Raw genomic sequence first — 25,511 nt, forward strand, 5'->3', positions numbered from 1 at the left:
CGACTGACCACCAGCGGCCAGCCTGGGCCTCGGTCTAGAAGCATAGCTGGGAGTGGGAGGGTGCAAAGCAGGAGGCCCCTTAATACTCACAGCAGAGAGGTTTTGGCGGCGCTTACGATACAGGAAACCCTGTCGGCATCCACGTAGTCGTAAGTGAATTCTTCTGGGTCTGTCTTGGAGCCCGACTCAGAAAGCAGGAGGCCTAGCCAGTGGCCCATCTCCTCGGACGACTTGGCCTGGGAGGAGGCCGAGAGGGACATGAGCAGGGCTGGAGTGCGCTGCCTGGTGCCCCACCCCTGCCCTGATGCCCACCCCGGGCAAGGCCTCTGGGAGCCCTGGGGTCATGCTCTTCATTTTCACTAGCATATCCCATCCCCCAGGGACCCCCAAATGATATTTCCTGCTACTACTGACACCCTGGTGCCACCTCAATGATGCTGTGGACATCTGTCCCACGTATCACGTGATGTTTATAAACATGTATTTCTAGAAGGCTAATGGACCGGGAGAGGACTGTTAAAATGTATGTATTTTAGGTCGACACCTCTATTTTATGAATGATCACATTTCAGTTTACAACCCTAGTCCATTTATACAAGACTACCTCGATCCCTAAGAAATAACAAAATTCAAATTTATTTTTGTTTATGGTTTTAAGAGTCAGGATGTCTTATACACGTTACACCAGGTCAGCTGGCTCTGACAAATCATGAGCTAAATGCCAGTGAAGTTGCTGCCTGATTTTCTCCAGGGGACAATGCATTCTAATCAAATACGTATCACATTGAATATTTCTATTAAAATGCCAACAGGGTTTCTGGGCTTTATAATGAGAAAGAACTGGGAATTCTATAAATACTACAGGTTTACTTTCATGAGGAAAAACAGTCACCATGCTGGCATTACACGACACTGCTCTGCCACCTTATTGCTCTTTTCTCGCAATCAGAGGGGCAGCTAAAAGTGCAGTTTGACGTTTAGCTGGTTTCCTTTCCCCACTCATTTTCAAGTGGATTTCTCAATACAGCTTTTCACGGGCTGCTTCTAGTTCCTGCTACCACCATCCCTGTGCTGGGCGATGGTAACAGCTTCCTAACGGGTCTCATTTTATCCCTTCCTGTCCCCCTCTCCTCCGTCCCCCACCCAGCAGCTGGAGGAAGAATCTTGGAATCCAAACCTGAACACGCCACCCTCCCTTGAAACCCTTTAGGGTCTCCCACTGCTCTTAGGATCAGCACCCCCGTCCCTCCCCACCTTGTCCCACAGGCTTTCCCTACACCAGCCCCCATCCGCCCAGCACGCAAACTTTCCTACCTATTCATAGCGCCTGCCCCACTGCTGAGTGATTACTGAGTAATCAGTTGGACAACCACTGAATAATATCTCACTCTTGTACTAGCATGTAAGTTCCACGGCAGGGAGTCTGTCTTGTTCACCCTATCACTGTGCTGAATAGGTATCTGTCAACAGGATGGATGGATGCAGGAATGAATACAAGCTTGTCCCTGGGAAGCAGTTGGGATGTGGATCTTTTAGCCACCAGAGGGCAGTATTGGAGCAAAATCTGGATGAAGACCCCTGGATACAGGACTAGATGAACAGGGGTGAACTGGGATGTGTGCTTAAGTGCCTGTAAAGCCTTCTGGCTCAGGCCTGCCCGGCTCATTGCGAGGCATTAGATCACCTCTTATTTTTGTAAATGTAACATCGAACAGAGGACAGGGAGTGGGAATAATGTAATTGTGTCACAAACCTTATTATTCCCCCCCCCCCCGCCAGATAAGCCCTAACAGTCAGCATTTTTATGTACTGGCCCCCATCTGGTGATACACAAACGAAATCACAAACCCGCTTTGAGTCCCCAGAAAGTTTTTCCAGCAACTCAGAGAGTTATAAATACTCCTCCTGCCCTAAGTGCAGGAAATAGCTCATTGTCCCGTTCCTATAACACAACCACCCTGAGGTCAGAAAGGGAATGGAAATTTTTTAAAAATGCAAACAATCTCAGGCAAAGGAAGTAAAAATAAAGGGTGGCTAAGTTGACTCTCCCATTGTAGGACTGCGGTCCTCAGGACCTGCGGCAAACAGCCGTGACCATGACCTCTGCCCTGGCCGTGCCTCCCCACTCCCACCCAGCCAGAGGGCCAGCGGTACCTCGAGCTTGGCCAGCTCCTCGCCGTCGTGGAGGATGCGGAAGGAGTAGAGGTGGTCGGGGCTCGGGTCCGGCACCACCTCACAGCCCACCAGGCTGAGGGGCTGCTGGGCCGCCTTGCTGCGGTTCCGGTCCTGGTAGAAGTACAGGTGACTGTCCCTGACGGAGCACCAGCGCGACTTCCACTGGCTGTTCACCAGCACGTTCAGGTAACCTGTGGGGTGGGATGCGGCTTCAGGGCGGGTGCGTGGCTGAGGGCTGCCCTTGCTCCCGGACCCCTGGAGAGGCTTCTCCAGATCTCAGCTCCAAGGCTTGCCATGCTTTGCCCGAGAGACTTTCTTGCCTCGTAGAGGCTGTGAATTCTCCTTCGTGTTAGCTGCTAGATCCTTTGAAGGTGGGCAGCACCGTGCTACTGGGTTTTGAGAAAGGCCTGTCCAGAGGGAAGTGAGTCGTGCCTTGGCCTGGACCAGGCAGAGAGCGTGTGTGTGTGTGCGTGTGTGCGTGCATGCATACGTGTGTGTGCGTGTGCGTGCGCGTGTGTCTGCATGCCTGTGTGCGTCTGCGTGCATGTTTGTGCATGTGCGTGTGTGTCTGTGTGTGTGTGTGCAGCACTGAGGCAGGCACCCCCACTCCGGCCTCCTTGTCTCCCTTCCCCCGCCCTTGCCAGCCCAGGCCACCTGCAGGAAGCTCGCCCCAGCCTGGGTGTCCTGGCCGCATATGCGACCCCCTCACCTCCACAGCCTTAGTTCCCTCAGCTCCCCTGACACCTTGCCGTCCCCAGTCGCTGGGTCTCAGCCTGCAAAGGCCCCTCCCCCTCGGCCAGCTCCGCGTCCTCCCAGAGGTGGCTGGCCCTCCTGGGTCCTGCCCTCCCTGCACGGTCGGCCTTCAGAACACTTGAGTCCTGGAACAGCGACATTCTCCACTTCCATGTCAGCCTCCCAACGGGACACAGAGCTTGTGAAGGGCAGGAACTTGCCACGTTCGTCTCCAGCGCCTGGTTCTGTGCCCCTTGGCCTCTCCACCAGGCAGCCCTTCTTTCTCCACCGGCACACAGGGGCTGCCAGTGCTGGGGCGCGTCCATCACATAGGCCTTTCTTGTTTTTAAATGGTTGCATGTGTTGGGTTCAGCTTCCTCCCAACCTAGGTGAATATTTACGGAGCTGACACCGTGTGCCAAGCACAGCCGTGTCCCTGGGGCTGGAAAGATCAGTAAACATCCAGTCGCGGGCCCCTCTGCCTGCCCCACACACCGTGGGTCGACATGTCTCTGTGCTGCTCACCTTCCCAGGGCACTGGCTTACAAAGCGGATGCCTTCTCCATCCTAAGGGACCGGCAGCTGCTCTGAACCTTAGCCGGGAAGAACTAGGCCCATGCAACAGGGTCAAAGTACACAGCCACCTTCGCACCCAGTCCAGTGCTGGACACTCAGTGGGGATCGTGAATTTCTCAGGGCCACGAGACCATCACATCACAGTAGCAAAGTGGAAGAATGTGAGCCCAGGACCTAGGAACTCTGGCTCATTCAGGCAGGCGCCCCACTCGCCCATCCCGATTCTCTGGACCAGAGAGAGGCAGGGAGCTCAGGCACCGAGTCCTGGGAAGGAGAGTAGCTATGTTCTCTCTGGCCCTTCCCCAGCCACAGGGGACAGCAGCGTGCTTCCCTGCTGAGTAACGGCCAGCAAGAACCCAGCCACATCGCGCAAAGCGACTCACTGGGACCAGGCTCCCAGGCCCAACACCGTGCCCTCTGAGGCCACAGGGCCTGGCAGAGATGGGCCGTCACCCGGCAACCTGGCCAGAGAACCAGGAGACTCCAAAGGCAGGGCCCTGTCTGCTGCCTTCCTGTCGCTCCAGCCCACCCTGCCAGCCGCAAAACACAGAGCTGAACTGGGACTCAGGAAGAGAGCCCAGGGCTGGTACACGGGTTCCATGAGGAGGAGGAAAAGGCCCAAAGAAGGAGAGTAGTGGCCTTCAGGCTCCGGGGCGTAAGTATAGCAATGAGCTTTGAGTTGGAAGCCAGGATGTTTTCTGGGAAAGGTCTCGCTCTCTCTGTCTCTCTTTCCTGTCATCAGTTTCCTCAAGGCCGAGTAAGGGCAGCAGAGATGACCTGGAGGGCCTCCCAGCACCCACACATTCCCTCTGTACCGGCGACATGGGCTTTTGTCATCCCCTTAACGGGTCTTACCAGTGCCCCCTCAGAGTCTTTGCTCCTGCCCGCGGGGGCCATCCCAGCCCGTTTAGCTCCCGCCCGGCCTTGGCAGCTCAGGTCCAGGAAGCCATCCATCTCTGTCTACAGAGTAAGAACGGTTCTTTCTGTCCCCGAGTCCTTGTAGCTAGTAAGACGGCACAGTGTGCGGTTATGGGTATAAGGCCATCATCTCTGTTGAGCTGTAAGCTCTCAGGACTGTGTCCTCCGCCTGCTTGGGCCCCTTTCCCTAACACCGTGCCTACCGTGCTCCATACACATTGATCGAATGAACATACAACTTTAAAGACTGTGAGGAGGACGGCCATCAACTACCCTTCACTTCCGCACGCTGCAGCAAGAGGGTCTGGTGAGGCTTTATAAAGGGCTGCCTGCAGCGAAGATCAGCAGAAACTGTGGACTGTGGGCTCACCCGCTCAAGAGGTGCTAGAGCAAACCCCAAGTCCCCGCCCTGGCCGTCTGAGCCGCCTTGCTGGAGACGGGCCGCGGCCCGGCGGGGGAGCCCGCCCTCTGGCCCAGGAGGCGGCTACTGAAGCTTACTGGATGTCTCGAGGGACCTTTCCGGAGGCTCCAGCGAGGTAGATTTCTTCCTGCCCAGGTTCATTAGGTTGCTCAGTTTGAGGCCAGCAGAACATTTCTTCTTGACTGTCAAGATGAGAGGAAAAACCTTCAGCCTTGCACACAGCCTACCGATGTGCGCTCATGGATGACGGAAAAATTAGCAGACCTGTCCCTGTCCTGTCTGCCCCTCCCTGTGCGCGCACAGGTCTGTGCCCCAGACTCGGATCCACAGGGCAGTCGGGTGTCTCTAGAGGCACACCAACCTCTCCTACAGAACACGTCAGCACTGGAGAATCCTTACAGACTGAATGGGTTCAGAGAGATCTGAACTAGGGTTAGCAAACGAGATGAAAGAATATTCTACCCCCAGCAATTCATGGAACGTAACTTCAGTTTGGTCCTCTCTCCTTTTTTCCGCGATCTATCAGCTGTATACTTCTAAGCAGTTTAGAAACTGGAGGCATGCTGGAATGAGCTGTTAAAATTCGGTAGGGTTGAGCCAGACAGCCGAGCCTCAAAGCCCGGGATACCACCCCTCCCAACCCTAGGCTGAGAGCCAGAGCGTTTGTACCGTCTTTGGTCTCTGGGACCTCAGGGTGGCCATCTATGGAGCTTCCATAGTCCGAGGCTGACAGGTACTTCTCAGTTACATCTGGCTGTGGAAGAGAGAGAGACAAGTGGGTGATCTTGTCTGGGAATGGTTACCTGGGAGACCACAATTTAAGGGAAAATAATAGATGACTCTTGGGTGTAGGCTAGGGGTCACCTTGGAGTCCAAGTCACTGGTGGGGCATGGCCAGGCTTCCCTGGGGCTCCCTAAAGGACCTGCCTTTGCCTTCCCTTGTGAGGTTCCCCACCCCATCCCAGAGCATTGTTTCCTTCTTCAGGCCACCGCATATCCTTGATCGTGAGTTCTCAAGATGACTACTCCACTTGGTGTGACGGCGGCTCCGTAGCCAGTGGGCAGGGCAGGTAGCCAGCCCCAGGGTGCACGAGAGCATCGCAACTGAAGCTGGGACCCACCCATACCAGGACATCTTTTGAGAGTTGACTGCACTACCAACGCGGCAGGCTTTGCAGAAGGGCTGGCTTGTCCTCACAGGGTCAGACCACGATTCGAATCCCACCTGGAGCATTCTCTAGTGCGGCAGGGCCTCTCTGAGCCCCACCCTGCATGTGTATAAAATAGGGATAACACCCCTGTCTGCATTCTCAGGGCTGTTGGGGGACTAGAGACAGTCCCTAGAGTAGACACTCAGAAGATTCCCATCAGGCTTCTTCTAGAACCACTGACTCCAGAACCCCTGGAAAACAAGCCCAGCGACTCCCAACCAACAAGACCTTCGCTGAGGACCAAGGACTGCAGTACCTGGCCCGGGAATCTTGTGTGCTGGGTCTTTAGGGAGAGGCCTTGTTTCTCACCCCAATGTGAAGGAATCTCCAGGTTTACTCTGACTTCCGTTTTCTTGTCAATGACCAAGGAATGAATAAGAATGAAAACATCAGCCCCTCTTCCGTCACCCTAGGAGGCTGTGGGTTTTCCTCCATGGGGGTGGCCCGTGCCTTCCAAAGGAGCAGAGAGCCTCCTCCCTGCTCAGGGCCTCTGTCCATCCTCTGCCTTCCTCCCTGCCGGGGGTGGGGACCCCAAGATGAGCCACAGGGACCCTCTGCACAGCAGGGTTCCGGGCACCCACCTGGGGACATGGAATGTGACCCCGCAGTGACAGCCCTCCCCTCGGCCAGCACCCAGCCCAACTTTCTCAACTTTGACCCTAAAGCAGGGCTCCCACAGCTCCATGCAAATCAGCAGTAGGGCCCTTTGGTTGGGGCCCAACACCCAGACAGTTGCCTAAGTGGGAAGGAAGAGCCTCGAAAAATCTCCCTGCCCAAGAACGGAGGCAAAGTGACTTTTGTCCCAATAAACCTTCCCCCAAGCAAGAAAATACTGTAGGCTTCTGTCATTCTCATCAGTTTCCCTGCCAAGCTGAAGCTACTGCCCTTAACCAAGCACTGCACGTTTCTTATCAACGGGGCTGACGTGCAAGAGCAAAGCTCCCCATCTTAACACCTTGAACTTTATGGAGACAAAAATGGAATTGAAAGCTCTTTCAGGCAGGGTAGAGGCTTACTTTCGGACAACTCGGGCGCTGGGCATCTGGGGTGTACTGGCTTCCCTCACAAGCTCCTTCAGAAGGCAGGCCACTCACCTCCTGGATGACCTGAAGGAAGTGGAAGACCCTTCAGGCCTGCAGCCACGGCCAGACCAAAGCCAGAACCCCCCTAGCCACGTGTGGCCTCGGGACCCAGCCAGGGAGGGGGCGTGTTCCCGAGGACTGTCTCCCGCAGGCCCCCAGGTGTTTGGTGGCGTGCCAGGGAAGCGGGGCGGGGAGGCAGGCGGCAGGGTTGGCAGCAAAGCCCAAACAGGGTGAGGGCAGCCAGCCCTCAGCTCCTCTCACCCCATCCTGGGCAGGGGTGGCTGTTCACTGCGGGGGTAAACACCCACATTTGCCAGATGGTTCGCTGGCTCCTGGGGGCCGTGGGGCTCGCTGTGGAGGGTCTGCGTGCCGCCTGGGACTCAGGCCTGGACGCTGCCTTGGTCCAGGCCAGGCTCCCAGACATGCCTGTCAGAGTCCACCCCAGCTCCCCCGGGAAGGAGCCTTTGAACTGGCTGGCGATGCCGCACTGGAGACCAGAAGGCAAGTGGATTTCAGCTAGAGCCCAAGTCCAGGTGGCAGAGACCTAGCCCTGCGACCCATTTCCCTAAGGCGGCTCGCTACCACCGACGACGCAGGAAGCCCTGCGAACTTGAAGGATCATAGACACTTCACCCCCGACCACAGCCATCCCTTTGAAAAGGCTGGGGATCCCCAGAGCGGAGCAGGCCCACCTCCCCCGCACCTGGCGCCTCCCTCACCCTGAGCCACTGCTCAGCCTGGTCCTTGCTCTGCAGGCCCAGCACGATCACGTCGGCGCTCACGGGGGTGATCTTCAGCTTGTGCTCCTTCTTCCGCACTTGCTTCTCCTTGTGCACCACACTGCTGCCCAGCAAGTTCACGTCCAGCTGAGGACTGTGGTCCTTGGAGGACTTGTAACACTGGAAGAGGGGAGAGGCGAGACGCTGCTTGGCCAGGTTCTGCAGAGGAGGGGCCCCTAGGCAGGGCAGGACCCGCTGAGGGGTGGGCTCTGCACGACAAACCCAACGGCCGGACACCCCTGTGCAAGTGCGGAGCTGTCACCTCCAACACTGGCAACGCGTGTTCTCGGCGTCAGTGACCAGGCAGCTGTCTCTGTCTCCCTCAAGCCTCTTCTTCCCCAGCCCTGCTCATCCAAGCTGCTCTAATCGCACTGCAGACCACGCCGGCTCCTAAAATGTGTCCTCTGCAGGCAACTCCCACCTCTCCAGGGTGGAAGGCACTTTTCCCAGTTCTCTGTCTCTCTGCTTCTGTTCCTTCCTCGGCTTCCCCAGTAAGGGGTCCAGAGGGGATGAAGGCCAAGTTTATCATCCGATTCGTTAGGAGACGATGTGTTAGCAGAGAAAGGAAGCGACTCTCCTCCCTACCAGAGAAAATGCGTTACCCCTCTGTTTCTCACTTGTAAGATGGAGGTGCTTTACGGGGCTGCTTAACAGGATTACCTGGAAAACACCTGCGCGCAGCAGGGCGGGTTGTAACCAGTGAAGAAGGGTGTTTATAATGACTCCATGGAACTTCACACTGGGACATAAAACCAAATTTTAATTTAAAGTAACAAGAAACGGGGCTGTGGTCAGAGTACTATCTTCTGATTCCCTTATGGGTCTCCTCTTATAATCAGTCAGCTGCCTGGGCAGCAGGCTTCGCCCCAAAAGGACTGTAAAGAAGAAGTAGCCCACAGACCAGGGGACAAAAAGATCCCCGGAAAAAATATCTGTGGGATGGGATCGGTGGGGAGGGGAGGGGGCAGTCGTCACAGACGCCTTTGAAAGCCTGCTGAAAGTACTAGTCCTTCCTACTTAAGGGAAAGCACGTTCATCCTCGCACAAGAAGCTCTGCTGGGGAGAAGCAGAAACCCCCTGACGCGACAGGCTCTAAGCACCTGGCATCAGGGACCACCCGCACCTCCACTCCGGGGAGAGGACACTCACCAGGAGCCTGGTGTCCTTGATCACGCAGAGCTGCTTGGCCCACTGGCCCAGCCACTTCTTGCGCCACAGGAAAGCACAGATGCGGGCGTCGCGCATCAGCTCGATGCTGGCCTCGGGCGAGGGCCACTGGTAGGGGGCCGACTTGCCCTTGCTGCTTTCGTCCTCGTCGTAGGACTCGTAGGAACTGCTCACGGCCTCTCCGTCCTCTGCAAGGAAGAGCCCTCCGTCACAGTTCCAGCGGGCAGGGGATGTTCCGAAACAGGCTTTTCTCCTTCAGGAGGGAGGGGAGCAGGCAGGGGCAGCCAGTGGTCCCCAGGCCACCCCGCCCCCTCCGTGCCCTTGGACCAGCCCACAGTCACCAACCACACACCCAGGCGGACTTTCCGGCCCCCAAACCCCTGAGCAAAGCGCCTTGGATGCTGCCTCCGGCCGCAGACGCAGGTGACATAAAACCAGGAGTCTCCCTCTTCCTCCTCAAATCCTGTCGCCTCAGACCCTGTGGAAACCTCTGACCAGACGCGGCCCTCACACGCCTGCTCTTGAGAGGTCCAGTGCCCCTGCTGGGGGCCTCCATTTCCTCCGCTGAAGGATGAGATCGCTTCTGAGGGCCCAGGAGGAGAGGGTCGCCGTCTGAGCCCAGAGCTGGGCGAGCCTCCAGCAGCGGCCCACTGGGCCTGCCCTGTCCCTGGTTCTGTCCTGGGAGCAGCAGGAGCTGGCCCACCGGGGAAGGCAGCCACCCTCGCACTCCTGAAGGCTCTCCTCACAATCGCAGCCCTGCTGGAAAATCGGCTTATCTTCCACAGGCTCCGTTCTCTTTCCCTCCCCACAGAGCACCTCCCGTCACGAGCTTAGCATCTTCTGCCCATCCCCACCTGCTACCCTTCCTTTCTAGCAATGAGCCACCCTCACGTTTTTATTCTGTTTAAAAGAATCCCAAAACGCACCAAATTGCACCCGATCCTGTGCCCGCTCTGCATGCCTCGGTTTCCGCCTCCACCACCCTGCAAGAATTTCTCTGTTCCCCAGGCCTCACTGCGCTATTCAAGGCCAACAAAAACTAGGTGCAGAAAAAAATCAGTCAATCAAACCCCGAAATGCAGGACACGGAGAAAGGAGAACCTCAGGATCCAGGTCCAACCCCTGGCTCAGCACCGGAATCCTGTCTGTCGTAACCCTGCCCCAGCCTCTGCTTGAATCCCCCCGTGGACGGGGAGCTCATACCGCCCGACTGCTGGACAATTCCTTCTATTACTGGGCAGCTCTAACAGTTAGAAAGTCACATCTACTTCCCTGTGACTTCTACAGACACGTTCTGTCCCCTTGAGTCAGAGTGAATGGAACCTCTCTTTCTTCTCCACATTACCCATCAGAAAAGAGACAGCCCATGGGTCCCCCATCTTCTCTTCTCCAGAAGCCTCTTAAACTACCTGCATAGCTAGGTTCCTGCAATACTAAGAAAACAGAACCTCATTTGAATTAGAATGAGGCCACGGCCACAGTTACTCTGGCTACAATGCCAAAGAAAATGTGTTTTATTTTGCTTTAATATTTTTAAAAATAATACCTTGACTATTTTAATATCAGTCTTCTTGAAAAGCAGTGTGATACTACTCCCCTTCCTGGCTTAATAAAAAAGTTGCATAGTTCACAATTTTATACCTATTAAATAAACAAAGACTGAAAATAGTGGTGCTACCCAGTAGGGGACCCTGAACTCTCTCGTATGGCTGGTGGCAATATAAATGAACGCCAGCCTCTCAGGAAACAACCTGTCAAGCCTGCTGTTTCGAGCGCCATAAAAACATTCATACCCTTCGACCCAATAATCCCAGTCCTGGGAGTTTATCCTAAGAAACTAGTTTTTAAAAAAGGAAGGAAGTGGGGAAGGTTACATGCATTAAGATATTTCTTCAAGTGCTAGTGAACAGTCAGCAGAAGGAGACTCAGGAAAGTCTGATTTCATCCAGCGTACCGTGCAACCGTAATCAGTGAAAGCTCTGAAGACTAGTCTGCAACTTGAGAATCTCCTTAAGATAAGACAGTAAGTGAGAAAGCACAATTAAAATTATCTATACAAAGAGAACAGTACTGAAAGGCTCAGAGAGAACTCAAAATAGTTGGTTTGATCTGGTGGTAGGATCAGGGCGATTCTGTAAAAAATGTACCCCTTGTCAGCACTGCGTTAGCTGCACAATAAATGAAATAAGAATGATGTAGTCACTGGGATAGCTCTTTCAGTGATAAAGATTAGTAAGCGAGGCTACAGAGATTAGTGTGAAGAAGCTGGCCGAATCCCGCCCCCCTCCTCCGCGCCCCCGGCTGTTCTGTGCTTCTGGGGTTGCCCCACATGTTCCATGGAGAATTCTAACATCCGCCCCTCTGCCTCCAAGGGCGATGGGGAACAGCTTGGAGGAAATCTAGGGCAAATGTATCGACCATTTTATTTATCTCTAAGAGTGATCACGGGGCTTCCCTGGTGGCGCAGTGGTTGAGAGTCCGCCGGCCGATGCAGGGGACAGGGTTCGTGCCCCGGTCCGGGAAGATCCCACATGCCGCAGAGCGGCTGCGCCCGTGAGCCATGGCCGCTGAGCCTGCGCGTCCGGAGCCTGTGCTCCGCAATGGGAGAGGCCACAGCAGTGAGAGGCCCGCGTACCGCAAAAAAAAAAAAAAAAAAAGAGTGATCACGGCCCAACCATAAATGTAGGGTATTCTTAAACAGGTACTTGGCTTCTAGAGGTTGCAGGATGAACAGGAGTGAAAGGCAGGATGCTCAGATAATTCCAAACCCCTTTTTGCTGTCCCCAGGTGGAGACTGCACCCACTGTGTCCTGTGGCATGTCCTCGGGAACAGAGGGCAGGACAGCCATGCCACGCTCTGCATCCTCTAGCCATCTGTTTGGAGGCTACAGGCAGGGGTCTGCAGAGGGACAGCACACGGCGTGCGCGTGCAGAACCCATGCAAGAGGACGGGAAGAGGGCGGCAGCCACCCTCGGGGCATGCACCCCGCCTCAGAGAGGGCCAGGCAGCAGATGGGATCACCGGCATTCCCGCTCTGGGACAAGCAGTACCCAAGGTGATCGTGGCGTAAACGACTCCTTCAGGCACCTGTACCCACCTGGGGACTCCACTGGGGGGAAATCTGCCAGAATGATCTGTGTGGGATCCAGAAGGACAGACAAAGGCAAGAGGAAGAGAGAGAAGATGAAGAGAGCGGCAGACCCAGATGCAGAGACACAAAGAGATGTGGCGACGCGGCTGCCCTCCCACCAGAAGTTAGTGCATTCCCATTGGAGATGTGGGCTTGTCAGGTGTACCCCAGCCTGGCCAAGGACATCATTTCCCAGCCCCTTCCCATCCAGAGATGTGACTTCCTGCTGCCAATGGAATGTGGATAGAAGCACTGGGTGTCACTCTGCCTGGTGCCTTTAAGGAGCACATAGAGGTTCTCCACCCTTTCTTTGTGGTGGATTCTGTGGCCTCAGAAGGTGACCGAGCTCACGCTGGACGCAGCCTGCTGACCAGTAACGCCCAGCTGAACTATTCCGTGAGTGAGAATCAGATCTGCATTGAGTTACTCTAAGCTGCAAGAGGGCTTGTTTGTTACAGCAGCTGCCGTTACTGATGTCTACCGTCTCTAGCAGGAGACACCAGCAATGCAGGAGCTCTACCTAATAGCTCCTGCACAGGCCGGCAGGGCACTTACTAAACTTGTTCAGAGAGAGGACCTGACCCAGGGAAGCAGTGAGTGGACTGCTGATAAAGCAGGCCAAGAGGCCAAGCAACTGGTCTTTTTCAGGAAGTCAGCAAAATCGCTGTTGGACAAAGAAGTAGAGCAAGGGGCGGAAGTCCAATGGTCATTTCTGCTGTTGTGACCTGTGCGTCCCACTGGTCAAACAGGTGTGGGGGACAGCAGGCAGGAACCAAGGGCAGGCCAGCTTATGATGCAGGGGAGGCCCCCTCTTCGTGGTAAGTATGACCAGCTCCCCACAAGTCATCCTCCGTCCTCGGGCTGGCAGGGGACAAAGGCAACTGGGCTTCTCCCCACCCTCCTTCCTGACCTTGTGATGACCCCTCCCCCCGCCCCCCCCACCCCCAGTTCTGGATAAAACCAATATGAACTCCCAGTCGAGAGACAAACACCGGGATCCTTCTGACTGCTTGTTTGTGTCGAGATGAAGTGTCTGCCCCACCAACAGGCCCCCGGGAGCGTCTGGGAGGCAGGCCCCGGCTGGCACAGGCCACACCCGAGAGAGATGGGCTTCAGACACATGGAGGTGCTCCCCGGGGTGAGTCACTGCTCCCACCTTCCAGACGCACCCAGACAGCCCCACCGCGCTCTCAGCTCCAGTCTGAAATCACAGTCCGGCCGCTGACTTGGCAACACCTCGCAAGCTAAGTGATGTCTGTCCACAAAACCAGACTCTTAGGATAAAATTCCTTTGGGCCAAAGAAGCCCTCACCTCCCACACAGTTCCCGGGACCGCAGACAGTAGGTAAAGTGTGAAGAAAGAGGACAAGAATCCCATGTGGCTCCAGGTGACTGGTCCCATCTCATCCCAGGGCCAGTTCTTTGTGACACCAACAAGGTCCCCCCTTCGGCCAAGTTCATTCCCACCACCAGGGATCCTTACTGCTGACATCTGCAAGTTGCTTTATGCTTTCAAAGACCTTTCACTTACAAAGGAAGGAAAGAGAAGGAGGTGAGAAAGGCAGAGTGAGGGGACCAGAGTCCAGCTACCTGGGAGAATGGGGTCACAACCATCTTTCTTCCAGAACCTTCAAGGCCTTTCTGTGTTATAGAATCCCCACAACGAGAGCATTTCTATTTCTGATCCAACCTCATCAGGCTGAGAACCACTGGCCGAGGACAGATGAGCCCTGCCCCCATAGCAAAGGGCCTCACAGCGTGAGCCCTGCCCCCATAGCAAAGCCCATCTACCTAAGTTAGGCAACCCTCCCCTCCAAAGGCTGGAGAAAAGTCTATTCAGAGAAAAGCCGAAGTCGTTACCAAGGCCTACAGCTGCTTCTGTGTCCCCATCTCCCATCTCCCTCCCCCAACCCCACCTGCTCCTGCCACAATGGCCTCCAAACATGCCAAGGGCTCTCCTGCCTCAGGGCCTTTGCACATACTGTGCTCTCTGTTTAGAAAGTTCTTCCTGCAGGTATCAGCTCCACCCAGTTCCCACTTCATTTGGGAATCGGCTCAAGGTCATGCTATCAGAGAGGCCCTCCCTAATCTACAATAAAATCCCTCTCCTGCCCCAACCCAGCCCCTGCAGCTTTCCATCCTGACAAGTTATCACCACCTGACACATCCTATGTTTATTTGCTGTCTGTCTTCCCTCTCAGAATCTAAGTGCCGTGACCACTGAACCCCACCGAATCCTGCGTGCTGCTGAGCTCCTGATTCCTAGAAGCACGCTGGGTACATGGTGGGAGCCCAGTGACTATTAGTCCAGCGAAAGAACCTGGAAACTGGGCTCTGGTTCAGCCTGACCACATTTCCATCGCTTACGGGGCCTTGTGCCTCTCGGCCAACACACCTCTTCTTTGTCACATTTCTGTGCTGAATCCAGCAACATCCAGGCAGGACCACAGAAGGCATCAGACACAGTAAACCAGCTCCTTGTGGACCACCCCAAGCCCCTCCTTGTGGGTGGGTTGGGTCTGCTGTAGGTCTCAGCTCCCCAGCAGACCAGAGGCCAAATGCTCTGTGGCCAGCTCTCAATTCGGGCCACGCTCTCCAGTAAGAGCCGCCCAGGCTGCCCTGTGTTTCTAGCCAGGGTAAGTGTGCCGGTCACCACCAGGGGAGTTGGCACTGGCCTCCGTGCAGGAAGTGACTGGACCCCCTCCAAGCCCCGTCCCCAGGATGTACCATTGAGGGATGTGTCATATGGTTCAGCCTCTTCATAGTAACCCTCTGGAGACTCGATCTTTGGGGTGGAGAGCTGTTTCCGTTCTGGAATCTGTGGTATGAACAAATAAAACAAACATTTTCAGATACGATACACTGGGAACAACTTGGAATTAACCCTTTGGGTGGAAGGAGAGGGAACCAGAAGAAAAAAATGCCCAGCTTGGACGTCAAGCAAGTCGAGAGGGAGAACGGGGATTATCGTGACTCCCGTCAGCCACCCCATCCACAGTGTTTGGTTTGCATCCAGCTGGAGGGCTGTGGGCGCATTGCTTAACCTCACCAAGCCTCAGCATTCCCCCCCGCCTCCTGCCAAATGAGGCTCCGATGCCCACCACACACACGATATCATTGTACACATCATGACATAACACACTTGAAAGGCCAGATGGAGTCAGGCTGTCATGGTAGCTATGATGGCTTCTGCATAGAATACACTTTCTACAAAGACAAGGGCTGATCGGGGTACACAGAGGAAGAGGACCTGGCTTCTAACTCCCAAACCTCTCCCATAACAAGTTCAATCATTTGCTCAGCAGATACTGGATGGCTCCCACGGACTAGCTGAGGGACACATCCAGATGGTCAGGAGTCAGTCCTGAGAAAGTCTTAACTAGGTGCTCACAGCTCCTTATCAAGTGCTTTAATAGACAAGGTCAGAGCTCCATGGGAGCGTGGAGGGTGTGATGAACATTTAGGACCAAGGAAGGATGCTCAGAGGACAGGACCACCCAGCATTTCTTACATGACATGAGGGTGAATGAGCATAATTTGAGTAGAATAAAAAACACATGCAGGGCTTCCCTGGTGGCGCAGTGGTTGAGAGTCTGCCTGCCGATGCAGGGGACACGGGTTCATGCCCCGGTCTGGGAAGATCCCACATGCCGCAGAGCCGCTAGGCCCGTGAGCCATGGCCGCTGAGCCTGTGCGTCCAGAGCCTGTGTTCCGCAACGCGAGAGGCCACAACAGTGAGAGGCCCGCGTACCGCAAAAAACAAAAACATATGCAACTGTGGAGAAGAACAGAGCATGAACATCGTTCTCTCTTCCATTATTCCATCTGTAAGATGGGCACTAGACTACGAAGGTAATCCCATAAGCAATAGCAGAGGAAAAAGAGAGATAGATGGTGGCATGAATATTACTATATATAGGTCATGAACGTGTAAGTGTCCATCCACACAAGTCCCTGAAGAGGGCCAAGGGAATATTCGTGATGAGAACAGAAATGGCAAAAGCTGAAGTGCATTCCCAGTCCTGGTTTTGAGAAGTCCTTGTGCTGCGTGTTCCACACGAGGGGCAGGCCTGGACCTTCGGGGGGGGCCAAGTGAAGACAGAGGACGGCTCTTAAGGTAAAGGGGGTGCAGGGAGATCGTAGGAGAGACGGGGCCCTGACCTCGGACGGACCCCTGGGCTGCTGGGGATTCCTTGCCCCACCAGGAACAGGGGCAGGAGGTGGGGAAATCTAGACACCTTTGCCATGGAAAATGAGCTTCTTTGGGGGACCTATGACAGAGAGAGCTTCCCTAGGCCTGGCCCAGGCGATGGTGGGAGAACAGGCAGCGTGGGCTCACGTGCCCCGTGGGACAGTACTCAGCAGGGACCACAAGGGCGTCGGTTCCCAGCTTCCCCCGGGGGCAGAGTAATGCTCCTGCAGCTGCTGCACAAAACCAGGCTCCCCAGAGCCAAGTCCTCTGTGGCTCGGCGACTAGATCTATTTCTATGATCTCTAGAGTGAATGTAACTAGGTTCGAATCCAGCCTTTAGGAGTCCATAGATTTAACCGTGGGTATGTGACAGCCTCTCTGGGTCTCACTTTCCCTCTTCATAAAACAGGAATAGTACTGGAGTTGTCGAGGATTCAAGGAGACAAAACGTGATGGTGCTTCCACAGGGCCTGGTGCGTATCCAGTACGAGGAGGCTGTTGTCATTGTTGTCTGGGGGCCTCCACGACCCAGGCGCCCTACAGGAGCCAGGTTACTGGATTGCTGTCCGGCAAGCTGAGACAGGTCCACATGAAGAGGGTCAGCAGAGGCCAGGCCACCACCTGGCTCCCATACCACGTCCTTCGAACTCCATCTGGCCCGACACCGAGAGAGCTGACCCAAGTCCCAGAGGCAGGCTCTGAGCAGCCTGCAGCCCCAGCAGGTGCGACACACAGCACGCAGGAAGGAACAGAATAATCTGCTCATTTCCTAAGCAGCCCAGCTGCGCTCCGGGCCGGCTGCGGAAGGGCGACGGCTGCGAGCAGTACCTTCAGCCGGGCTCCTCGCCGGGGCGAGGGCCTCGCACATGGTGGACACATCTGGTAGCTGCTAGTGGATGACCCTTCGCCTCTGCTGCCCCTGGCCTGGAGAGACGTTTCTGCTCCTCTCGGCCACTCCTGGCCCCTCGGTCAGCCAGAGGAAGGGCTGCCTCTGAGAGCCTGCTTCCTGGGGTCTGAGGGGAAAATGTCTCCTTACCTGGGCCCCGACAAGGTCTCTGCTTTTGGGTCCTGGGGCTCAGGCTTCCTGAGTGGGCTGGGCCTCCAGCTGCAGCCTCCAAGAAGCCCCGCTCCCCATACGGGGTGTGGGAACCCTTGTCTTGCTGAGGGCGTGGGGATCCCATCCGGAGGGAAGCTCTGAGCACCCAAGGTCTGGCTCTGGTCTGGATTCCCATGATTAGAACAGGACAGAAGGGGATTGAACCCTCCTGTGGGAACTCCTGCTGGGTCATTATCCCCACAGGGGGCCTGCCCTCCCATCTAGGAGTTGAGCACCAGGGGGTGTTTCTTGAGAGTCTCCCAAGCCTCTCACTGTGAAATCATCTGTAAATGGATCTATACAGAGAGGCAGATAGGGCAGTGGGGCAGGAATCTGACCTTCGGGGCTGGGTTCGAATCCTGACACTGGCACATCGAGCTGTGTGACTCTGGACAACTGACTTGACCTCTCTGGGCCTCAGTTCCTTTGCTATAAAATGGGGAGAGTAGAAGTACCTGTCACATGGGGTCACTGTAAGGATTAAACTGTGCTCAGCACTATTAAATAATAAATATTAGTGTTCACTAACCTTCAAAATAAGATATAAAAATATCAATCAAAGGGAGAAAAGGTGCCTGTAGGCATGTTTGGTGGGGGAAGAACAGGTGTACTCTGGGAGGATACAGAGGAAGTATTTGGGCATGACCTGGCTTATAGCAAGCTCAACTGCCTTAAAGAACAGGACAGCCCCTGTCCTCAAGGCGGCCAGGGCAAAAGATACGGGCCTGGGTCACGTTAAAGGACAAAACGATTCCAACAATTCAGAAGAGAGTCATATAATTACACAGGCGCGATGGCCTATTATCAGAGGAGCAAGAGATCCTAAACTCCCGGAATTAAGAATGAAGGAAAGTTACTTTATCATCATGATGATGAAGATGGTGCACATTCAACGAAGAAGCAGATGTGTGACTTCGGAACCTGAAATAACTGAGGGTTCACAGGAAGGGACAGGGAAGAAAGCCACCCTGCTCAGCGTGACTTGCCAGAGATTGGCAAACTTTACCTGTAGAGAGCCAAACAGTCAATACTTAGGGATTTGCAGGCCATTCAGCGGCTCCGACCTCAGCTCTTCTACCCTGCTACTGTAGTGCAAAAGCACCCATAAATATACACAAATGAATAAGCGTGGCTGAATTCCAGCAAAATGTTATTTACAAAAGCAGGTGGTGCAGGATTCGGTCAGGGGGCTGTACCTGGCCAGTGCTGATTTAGATGAGACACAGAGCTGAAGATGCGGGGTGGCCCAGGTGACCTGGGACATCCCTGCAGTTCTGAGCAACCTGCCCCAGAATGCACTGTGGAAGCTTCCGGGGTGGGGGCTAGCAGATCCAGACCGAGCTCCCCAGACCAACCACGGTGACGGCCTTCCCTGCCCCCGCAGAGCAGCCTGCAGAAGTCCAGCCCCGACGCATGGTCAGGCCTCAGAGGGGAGGCGGGCGGAGGTGGCTGCCCAGGCCAGGAGCACAACGGTGCCAGCAGACGTCTGTCTCTCGGAAAGCAACCGCCGCACCTGGCTGTGCAGACCGTGGCCTGGAAGTACCACAGCTGCTGAGTCACTGGCCACACCCACAAGATCGCTCCAGACCCCTGGCTGCCCCCTCCAGTGTTGGACGGGCTGAGCCTGGGACAGAGGCCACGCTCCCGGCCCAGCCCTGGGCACTGAGGACCCCAGGCAGACGCCCAGCTTGCGCTACAGCCACCAGAGAGCCCGGGGCCGGGCATGCAAGAGGACAAGCCACCGTGGCGCCCTGAAGCTCCTGGGTCAGGGTGGGAAGGGACACGGCTTTCCCTGGCCGAGGAAGAGAGGTCACAGGGCCAGCCAGGCCCAGGCTGCCACGCTCCCTCCCTCCCCAACTGCTTGCTGTTCTGGTTCTCCTCCTCCCTGTGAGAGCCAGAAGACACAGCTGTTCCCCGCTCCGCCCTGACACCGCTCCTCTGGGGGCCTTGGACTAAGTCTTCAGCCAGACTTGACCAGAGAGGAGGCTGGAGGGGAGCAGGCGTGTGTGGGCAGGCAGGGAGGACCCCGGGTTCTGCACCCCCCCTTTCTCACTCCACATCCAGAAGGCCCTGGGTGGAGGTGGGCGACTGGGACAGAACTAGGAGGGACCTAGGACAGGTCCTTCTCAGCAGAGCAATTCCACAAGGAGCGGAGACTGCCACGGCCGCTCGCTCTGCTGGAAGTCGCCCCACGGCCTGGAGTATGTCCACGGGAACCGTCACCACGCATCTGAAAGGCCACACGTCTCGGGTGGTGGTGTCTTGCCAGTGCAGCAATAGGTTCCTCTCGAGCCTCTCCTGGCCCCGATGGCCCACAGACACAGCTGATGCCGGGAGTCCGCTCCAGGGGACAACCACAGTCCTGGCCTTGATCGGAGGCCCTGCGTCTCACACCCCCGAGCCCTTGAGGCCTCTGTGCCGGGGTCACAGAAGGCTAGCAAGGGAGCACTAAAAGCCAGCCAGAGTCCCGGGGCTGCCGGACTCTGTGACCACGACCCGGCCCCAGACCCTGGGTTCCCAGTCCACCACCACGTTCGTCAAACACGGGCTTCCAGAGCGAGTCACCGCTAAGAGGCTCCACCAGGTGAACGCCCCTCCCGTCTGGTGTGGACCCCTAAGCAGCTAGCTGCCCCGCGTGGGGTGGGCAGTGGCACCCCACTGCACAGAGGTCAAAGGCACCCCGGTCAGAATCACACACGAACTCAGGCTAGGAAAGCTGCAGCCCTGGCTCAGAGCAGCCACCTCTCCTTCCCCCCACCCGGCAAGGGGTGCTTGGGGCGTAACCCGAAAACCACAACACCTCCCGTCTGCTTAAAACCAGCAGCAACTGGATGGGAGCTGAGAGGCCATGCCCCCTCCCCAAGTCCCGGCGCCAAAAGTGAGGGGAGCCTGCAGCGGAAAGGGACACGACTTGTACCTTTACTTGGCTAAGAAGCCGAGCTGAAGTCCGGGAGGCCGCAGAGTGGTCCAGAAACCAAGAAACCGCATACAAATCCTGGGCCTGCTACCTCCCAGTGGTGGGATCTTGGCCAGTTGTTTTAACTCCCTGAGCCTCTGTTTTTTGGCAGGTGGTGGGAGGACCATGTTTGTGTGCACGGAGTGGGCAGCGGCTCAGAACATGACAGTCACTCGTGGCATCAGCATATTGGGGTACCCAGGGACCGATGCTCAGTCCATCAAGTCTGTCAGCCTGAGATGAAGGGTCCCTGCCAAGCTGTCACCCAGCTCCAGGGGCTCCTGCAGTGGGATGCTGCCCAGACCTTCCAGGCCTGCCCTACCAGCTGTGAGAGCAGCGGGCAGAACCGTACTGCCCCCAGGAAGGCATGAATGAAGGGGCCAGTCTGGGGACGGGACCCCCTCAGTGGTGACCTGAGCCTACGGATCCAGTGATGGATGGCTTGGTGGGAGCTCAGTGACCGTGCAGTCCTACGGTCCCAGAAATCCTTCCCAGCCAGATCCTAGCGTGGGAAGAACTTGGGTTCAAGTTCTGCCACTTCAAGGCTGTGTGACACTGGGATATTATAAACCCACTGATTCTCGGTTCTTCACCCATAAAATGTAAATACTACCACTCACCTCACTGAATGCTAATGTGGTCTGCCATGCCCCCTGAATAAGAGGAGCTTAGGTGAGAGATGTTTACGTTCCTTTCATTTAAACACCAGGAAACAGAGGGCCAGAGACCTTAACTAACCTGCTCAAGGTCAAGGAGCTAGTACCTGACAGAGCTGGAATCTGAACCCAAGTCTGCAGGAGTCCATAAATCCATCCATCCACAAACATGCGTGTGGTCTACTGTGTGCAGACACAGGACACGAAGCAGTAAACGAGACACAGTCCCTGATTCAGGGAGCTTACACCTACTCTGGGAGGCAAATAATAAACACGGAGGGGTAACTGGGCGGTGTGGCAGGCAGTAATGGGGGCAGGCACCGAGGTGGGATGCCTCACATGGGTAAGTCAGGGAAAGTCTGTCTAAGAACGTCTGAGACAGGAGGAGGGGGCAGCCTTTGAGGGGCCAGGGCCCGGGGACTGCAGAGTCCCCGAGGCAGGACTGACCACAGGGAACAACCCAGGAACAGAAAGGAGGCTGGTGAAGAGCAGATGCAATGAGGCTGGAGACGCAGCTGGGCCAGACCGTGTAGGCCCTGGGGCCACGTGAAGGAATGTGGATGTTCTGTCCCAAGTCCAGTGAGAGCTCTTGGTGGGTTTCAAGCAGGAAGTGGTGTGATGTGGTTTACATTTCTGAAAGGTCACTGTGGCCTGAGCTGGTGCCCATGTCTGTACAAGGCCCCGCTCATGGGGTGCTGGTGAAGAGCCTGGCGTAGCCTCGGACACACAGAGACCCTCATCTCGCACGGCCGTTCCTCTTTGCGCCGAGCAAATGACGTCACCTGCTAGCACGCTTACTTGTCTCCGTCCCTCCCGGTGCCCCGGACCCCACAGACAACAGGTGCTCCGAAAATGCCAGACGCTTGGTGGACTGACACCTGCGAGAAGCATTGGACCTTCACGGGACCCAAGTCAGGGAAATGAGGGGTCCCGGACCCACACTTACGATCTTGGGTGGCGGGAGGTCTGGAAGACTCTTCTGAGGGGCCGAGGAGTGCTGGCTGGGCTCGCCGTTAGTCAGTGGGCTCTGCTCCTCGGGCGCTGTGGGAAGCAAGCAGAAGAGGGCTTTGATGAGGGGCACCCAGGCTTGCAGTGGAGTCTCAGTAGCCAGGAATGTCTGGTCACATGAGCCCCCAGTTCTATTTGGGCAGGTGTTAATTACCCAGGCAGGCGGTCCCTGGAGCCAGTGTTGTTTTTCCTCCAAGAATAGGGTAGATCGGCCATGGGCAGTTTCCTCAGGAGGAACTGGTTTGAGGTTTCTGGTAGGTTCCGCACCCTCTCCTCCACCGGCCCCATGTCCAAAACGCCCTGGCCACAGAGCTTCAGTGAGTGGAGGAGCTGCCCGTGGTCACTATATTGAGCTGCTCTCAGCACGGACCCTGTGATTACCTCTGTCCACCCCATGGTTTCCCCGGAAGGCAAACAACCTAGGGCCCGGGGGCTGCTTTAGTGCAGGGGACTTCTGCGGAGCCCACGCTTGGTGGTGGGGCAGGAGGTGAAAGCCACACTGGGGACCTTGGCCACCAACCCTCTGTGCACTTTTAAGGAAAAGGCCCCAAAGGCTCTTCTGAGCCTGACCATTTCAGCAGGTGGCCAAGCCAGCTGGGGACAGACAGGTTCAGGCAGATCTGACCCTGGGGCTTTGCTGGCTGATGTCCTGAAGCCAAGTCTTTAACAGGACCGAATGTTTGGGGATGCTGTGTTCCCACCTCTTGCTAAGCCTCTGCCTTTGAGTCACAGGCTTGAGAGCTGCGAGACGGGGGCTTCTAATCCCCTCTCCTCTGCAGCTAGGCAGCTCTGCAAACCTCTGGGCCTCCCTGGGGTCCTGCTGGACCCACTCCTGAGGGTTTTCAGACAAAAGCAGAGAGCAGAACAGAGAAGATTAAGAAGCCATGGAAGACATCACCTGTCCTTCCAGTGGAAGGTAAGATGTTCTGCCAAGTGATCACCTTTGAACAAAACCTTCGATCGAATATTAAGGCAGCTGCTGACATCACCGACTCCTCGCCATCACCCCCCCCCCAACACACACACACTCATAAAATCCAGACTTCTGTCAAAAGTCATAAAGCTGGGGCTGTGGGATCAGCACCTATACAGCTGCTTTCTTAGAGCATCTGAATTATAACTTCCTATTCCTGGGACGATGCTGAGAAACGCTGAGAGATTTTAGGGACTGAATCCTTATCCACGAAGGGGACACGAGACCTTTAAGAGGCAAGGAGGTGGCCTGATAAGACATCCCAAAATACATCAACCCCAAATAGCATCACCCAAAATGCGACTTCCAAAAATAACCCCACCAGGCCTGTCTGTGGTCCTGGCTGGGAGGAAGGAGGGGTGGGACGGGACCAAGGCTTATACTGGCCCCCTTCCTGGGAGCTGGCCACTCCATCAGCGGCAGACCCATACCTTTGTCTTGGGACTCGGCATCCTGTTGCTTGTGGACCGTCACTTTGTTCATATAAATGTACTCCTCGTCAGAACCTGCAGAAGGAGGATGGAAGACACAGGCTTCATGTGATTTCATGAAGGGAAAGGGCCTCTAGAGAGAAAGGATGTCCCCTCCACCCCTCAGAGACATTGTCATCAGCCTGGATTCCAGTAAAAGCATACAACATTTTGAGTTGATTGAAAGAGTCCACTGTAGAAAGAGCTGACAGATTTCCAAAAAAAGAAATACCACATTGCTGACTGTTAGTTTTCTAGCCTGGGGGGAGGGGAGGGGAGGGAAGGGAAGGGGAGGATACAGAAGGATAGCTTTGGGAATAAAAGGCTTAAGTGGAAAAGCACCCATACCTTAAAGATCTGCCTCATATTCCACCAAGCAGAGATTTCTCTGGGTTTCCTAGCATTTTGTTTAAATTGTAAAACATTTCCTATCAGTCATTCTCACCCTAGTCTGAATTACACTCATGGGCTAATCAGAGTGAGGTCTATATAAGATAGGTCATATTCAGGACCTGGAAGTTTAGCTCCCAGGCCTCTAGGTGGGGTGCCACTGTGGGGGCCTGAGCTCTGGGTTTGGAGTGGGGAGTGTGCTGGGATTTGGACCTGCAGGACCAGCAGCTACCTGCTCTACCTGCAGTGCACAGCCCTTCCCCTCCTTTAAAAACATTTCTGTACAGGCTGTCACCTTCCCCGTGCATGTCTAGGCAGAGAAAGGCTTTGACCCTTTCTTCAGAAGCCTGCAGAGGAGACTGATCTGAGTGTTTCTCCTCCTAGAAATCCTCCTGCATTTCTTTGTGCCTCTTAATTTGCATTTCCTAGAAACTTGCGGCTGATAAATTCCAGTGGCTGGAGATGGTGCTACAGAGCCAAGGAGCCCAATTCAAACCCCTGGCGAAGGAGGCAGTTCAGCGCCAGCCAGTTCCACACCACAGACCGCCTAGACTCCAGCCAGCAGGCCTGCGTCAACAGAGCCCTGAGAACCCAGAGGAACAGGAGGAGGATACGGCTGGATGGATCTTCCTCCATCAGCCCGTGGGATTGCCACCCTGGTGCCCAGCCCTACCAGAACCAGTCAGCAACGTCACCCCTATACCAAGGGCCGCAGCAGCTTATCAGAGGGAACTACAAGGTCTAAACGTAGTTATCCACAACTTGCATACTTCCACTGAGGGGCTGGGTCTGTACCTCCTCCAGAGCACGGCACAGGATTAAAGCACTCTGCAGGGAGAAGCAGGAGACAGGGTAGGGGATGGGCGGCGGGGGGCCTCGGCCAAGCTCTGCCATTAACAGTAATTCTGAGCAAAACAGCTAACCTGTGTGCCTTAGTTCTCTTGCCTGCATAGTATGGAAAATAATTGTGATGAAATATTGCCTAGTTCTACCTAACTGAAATTTTCAAATGTACAAAACCCAAACGTTAGGGAATTTGAAAAAGTAAGGTAACCTTGTAACTAACAAAGATTAAAAATCACAGCCTAGGGCTTCCCTGGTGGCGCAGTGGTTGAAAGTCCGCCTGCCGATGCAGGGGACACGGGTTCGTGCCCCGGTCCAGGAGGATCCCACATGCTGCGGAGCGACTGGGCCCGTGAGCCATGGCCGCTGAGCCTGCGCGTCCGGAGCCTGTGCTCCGCGACAGGAGAGGCCACAATAGTGAGAGGCCCGCGTACCGCAAAAAAAAAAAAAAGACAGCCTAAAACATGGGAAATAATTCAAAGGCTCAATAATAGGAAAATGGTGAAAGAAACCATGGCACATCAACATAGGTAACAGCAGGTCACCTTTAAGAGTAAATGGATTACCGGCACAACCATTTTGGAAGTGATCTTGGAGGATAATTTAATTTTAAGTGTTCATATTCTGTAACCCAACATTTCCGCTGCCAGAAATCTATCTTGAAGATAAACTCCAGCATGTAAACAAAATTTTATTTGAGGGTGTTTACTGCAATATTATATGAGGTTTTTTTTT

General features: G+C 55.3%; 1 protein-coding gene across 9 annotated transcripts in view; it reads right to left on the reverse strand.

The window, feature by feature from the left end:
* The window catches only part of AFAP1L2 (actin filament associated protein 1 like 2), a 98,971-nt gene that overhangs the window by 8,007 nt on the left and 65,453 nt on the right, over positions 1–25,511 (reverse strand). For 4 of the 9 annotated variants that reach the window (XM_027112661.1, XM_027112665.1, XM_027112660.1 and 1 more), the window contains exons 3-13: positions 23,505–23,579; positions 22,039–22,133; positions 14,920–15,010; positions 9,044–9,249; positions 7,835–8,014; positions 7,050–7,139; positions 6,290–6,385; positions 5,492–5,576; positions 4,900–5,004; positions 2,155–2,366; positions 91–236 (exon numbers count right to left, since the gene is read on the reverse strand). In XM_027112661.1, coding sequence (XP_026968462.1) covers positions 91–236; positions 2,155–2,366; positions 4,900–5,004; positions 5,492–5,576; positions 6,290–6,385; positions 7,050–7,139; positions 7,835–8,014; positions 9,044–9,249; positions 14,920–15,010; positions 22,039–22,133; positions 23,505–23,579 — 1,381 coding nt within the window. Of the gene's footprint in view, positions 1–90; positions 237–2,154; positions 2,367–4,899; positions 5,005–5,491; positions 5,577–6,289; positions 6,386–7,049; positions 7,140–7,834; positions 8,015–9,043; positions 9,250–12,112; positions 12,197–14,919; positions 15,011–22,038; positions 22,134–23,504; positions 23,580–25,511 lie in introns of all 9 variants that reach the window. The other 5 variants (XM_027112668.1, XM_027112662.1, XM_027112667.1 and 2 more) reach the window with 2 other exon arrangements.

This window comes from Aethalodelphis obliquidens, unplaced genomic scaffold, assembly GCF_003676395.1.
Source record: "Aethalodelphis obliquidens isolate GAN/ISIS:26980383/991018 unplaced genomic scaffold, ASM367639v1 scaffold11, whole genome shotgun sequence".
Lineage (NCBI taxonomy): Eukaryota > Metazoa > Chordata > Mammalia > Artiodactyla > Delphinidae > Aethalodelphis > Aethalodelphis obliquidens.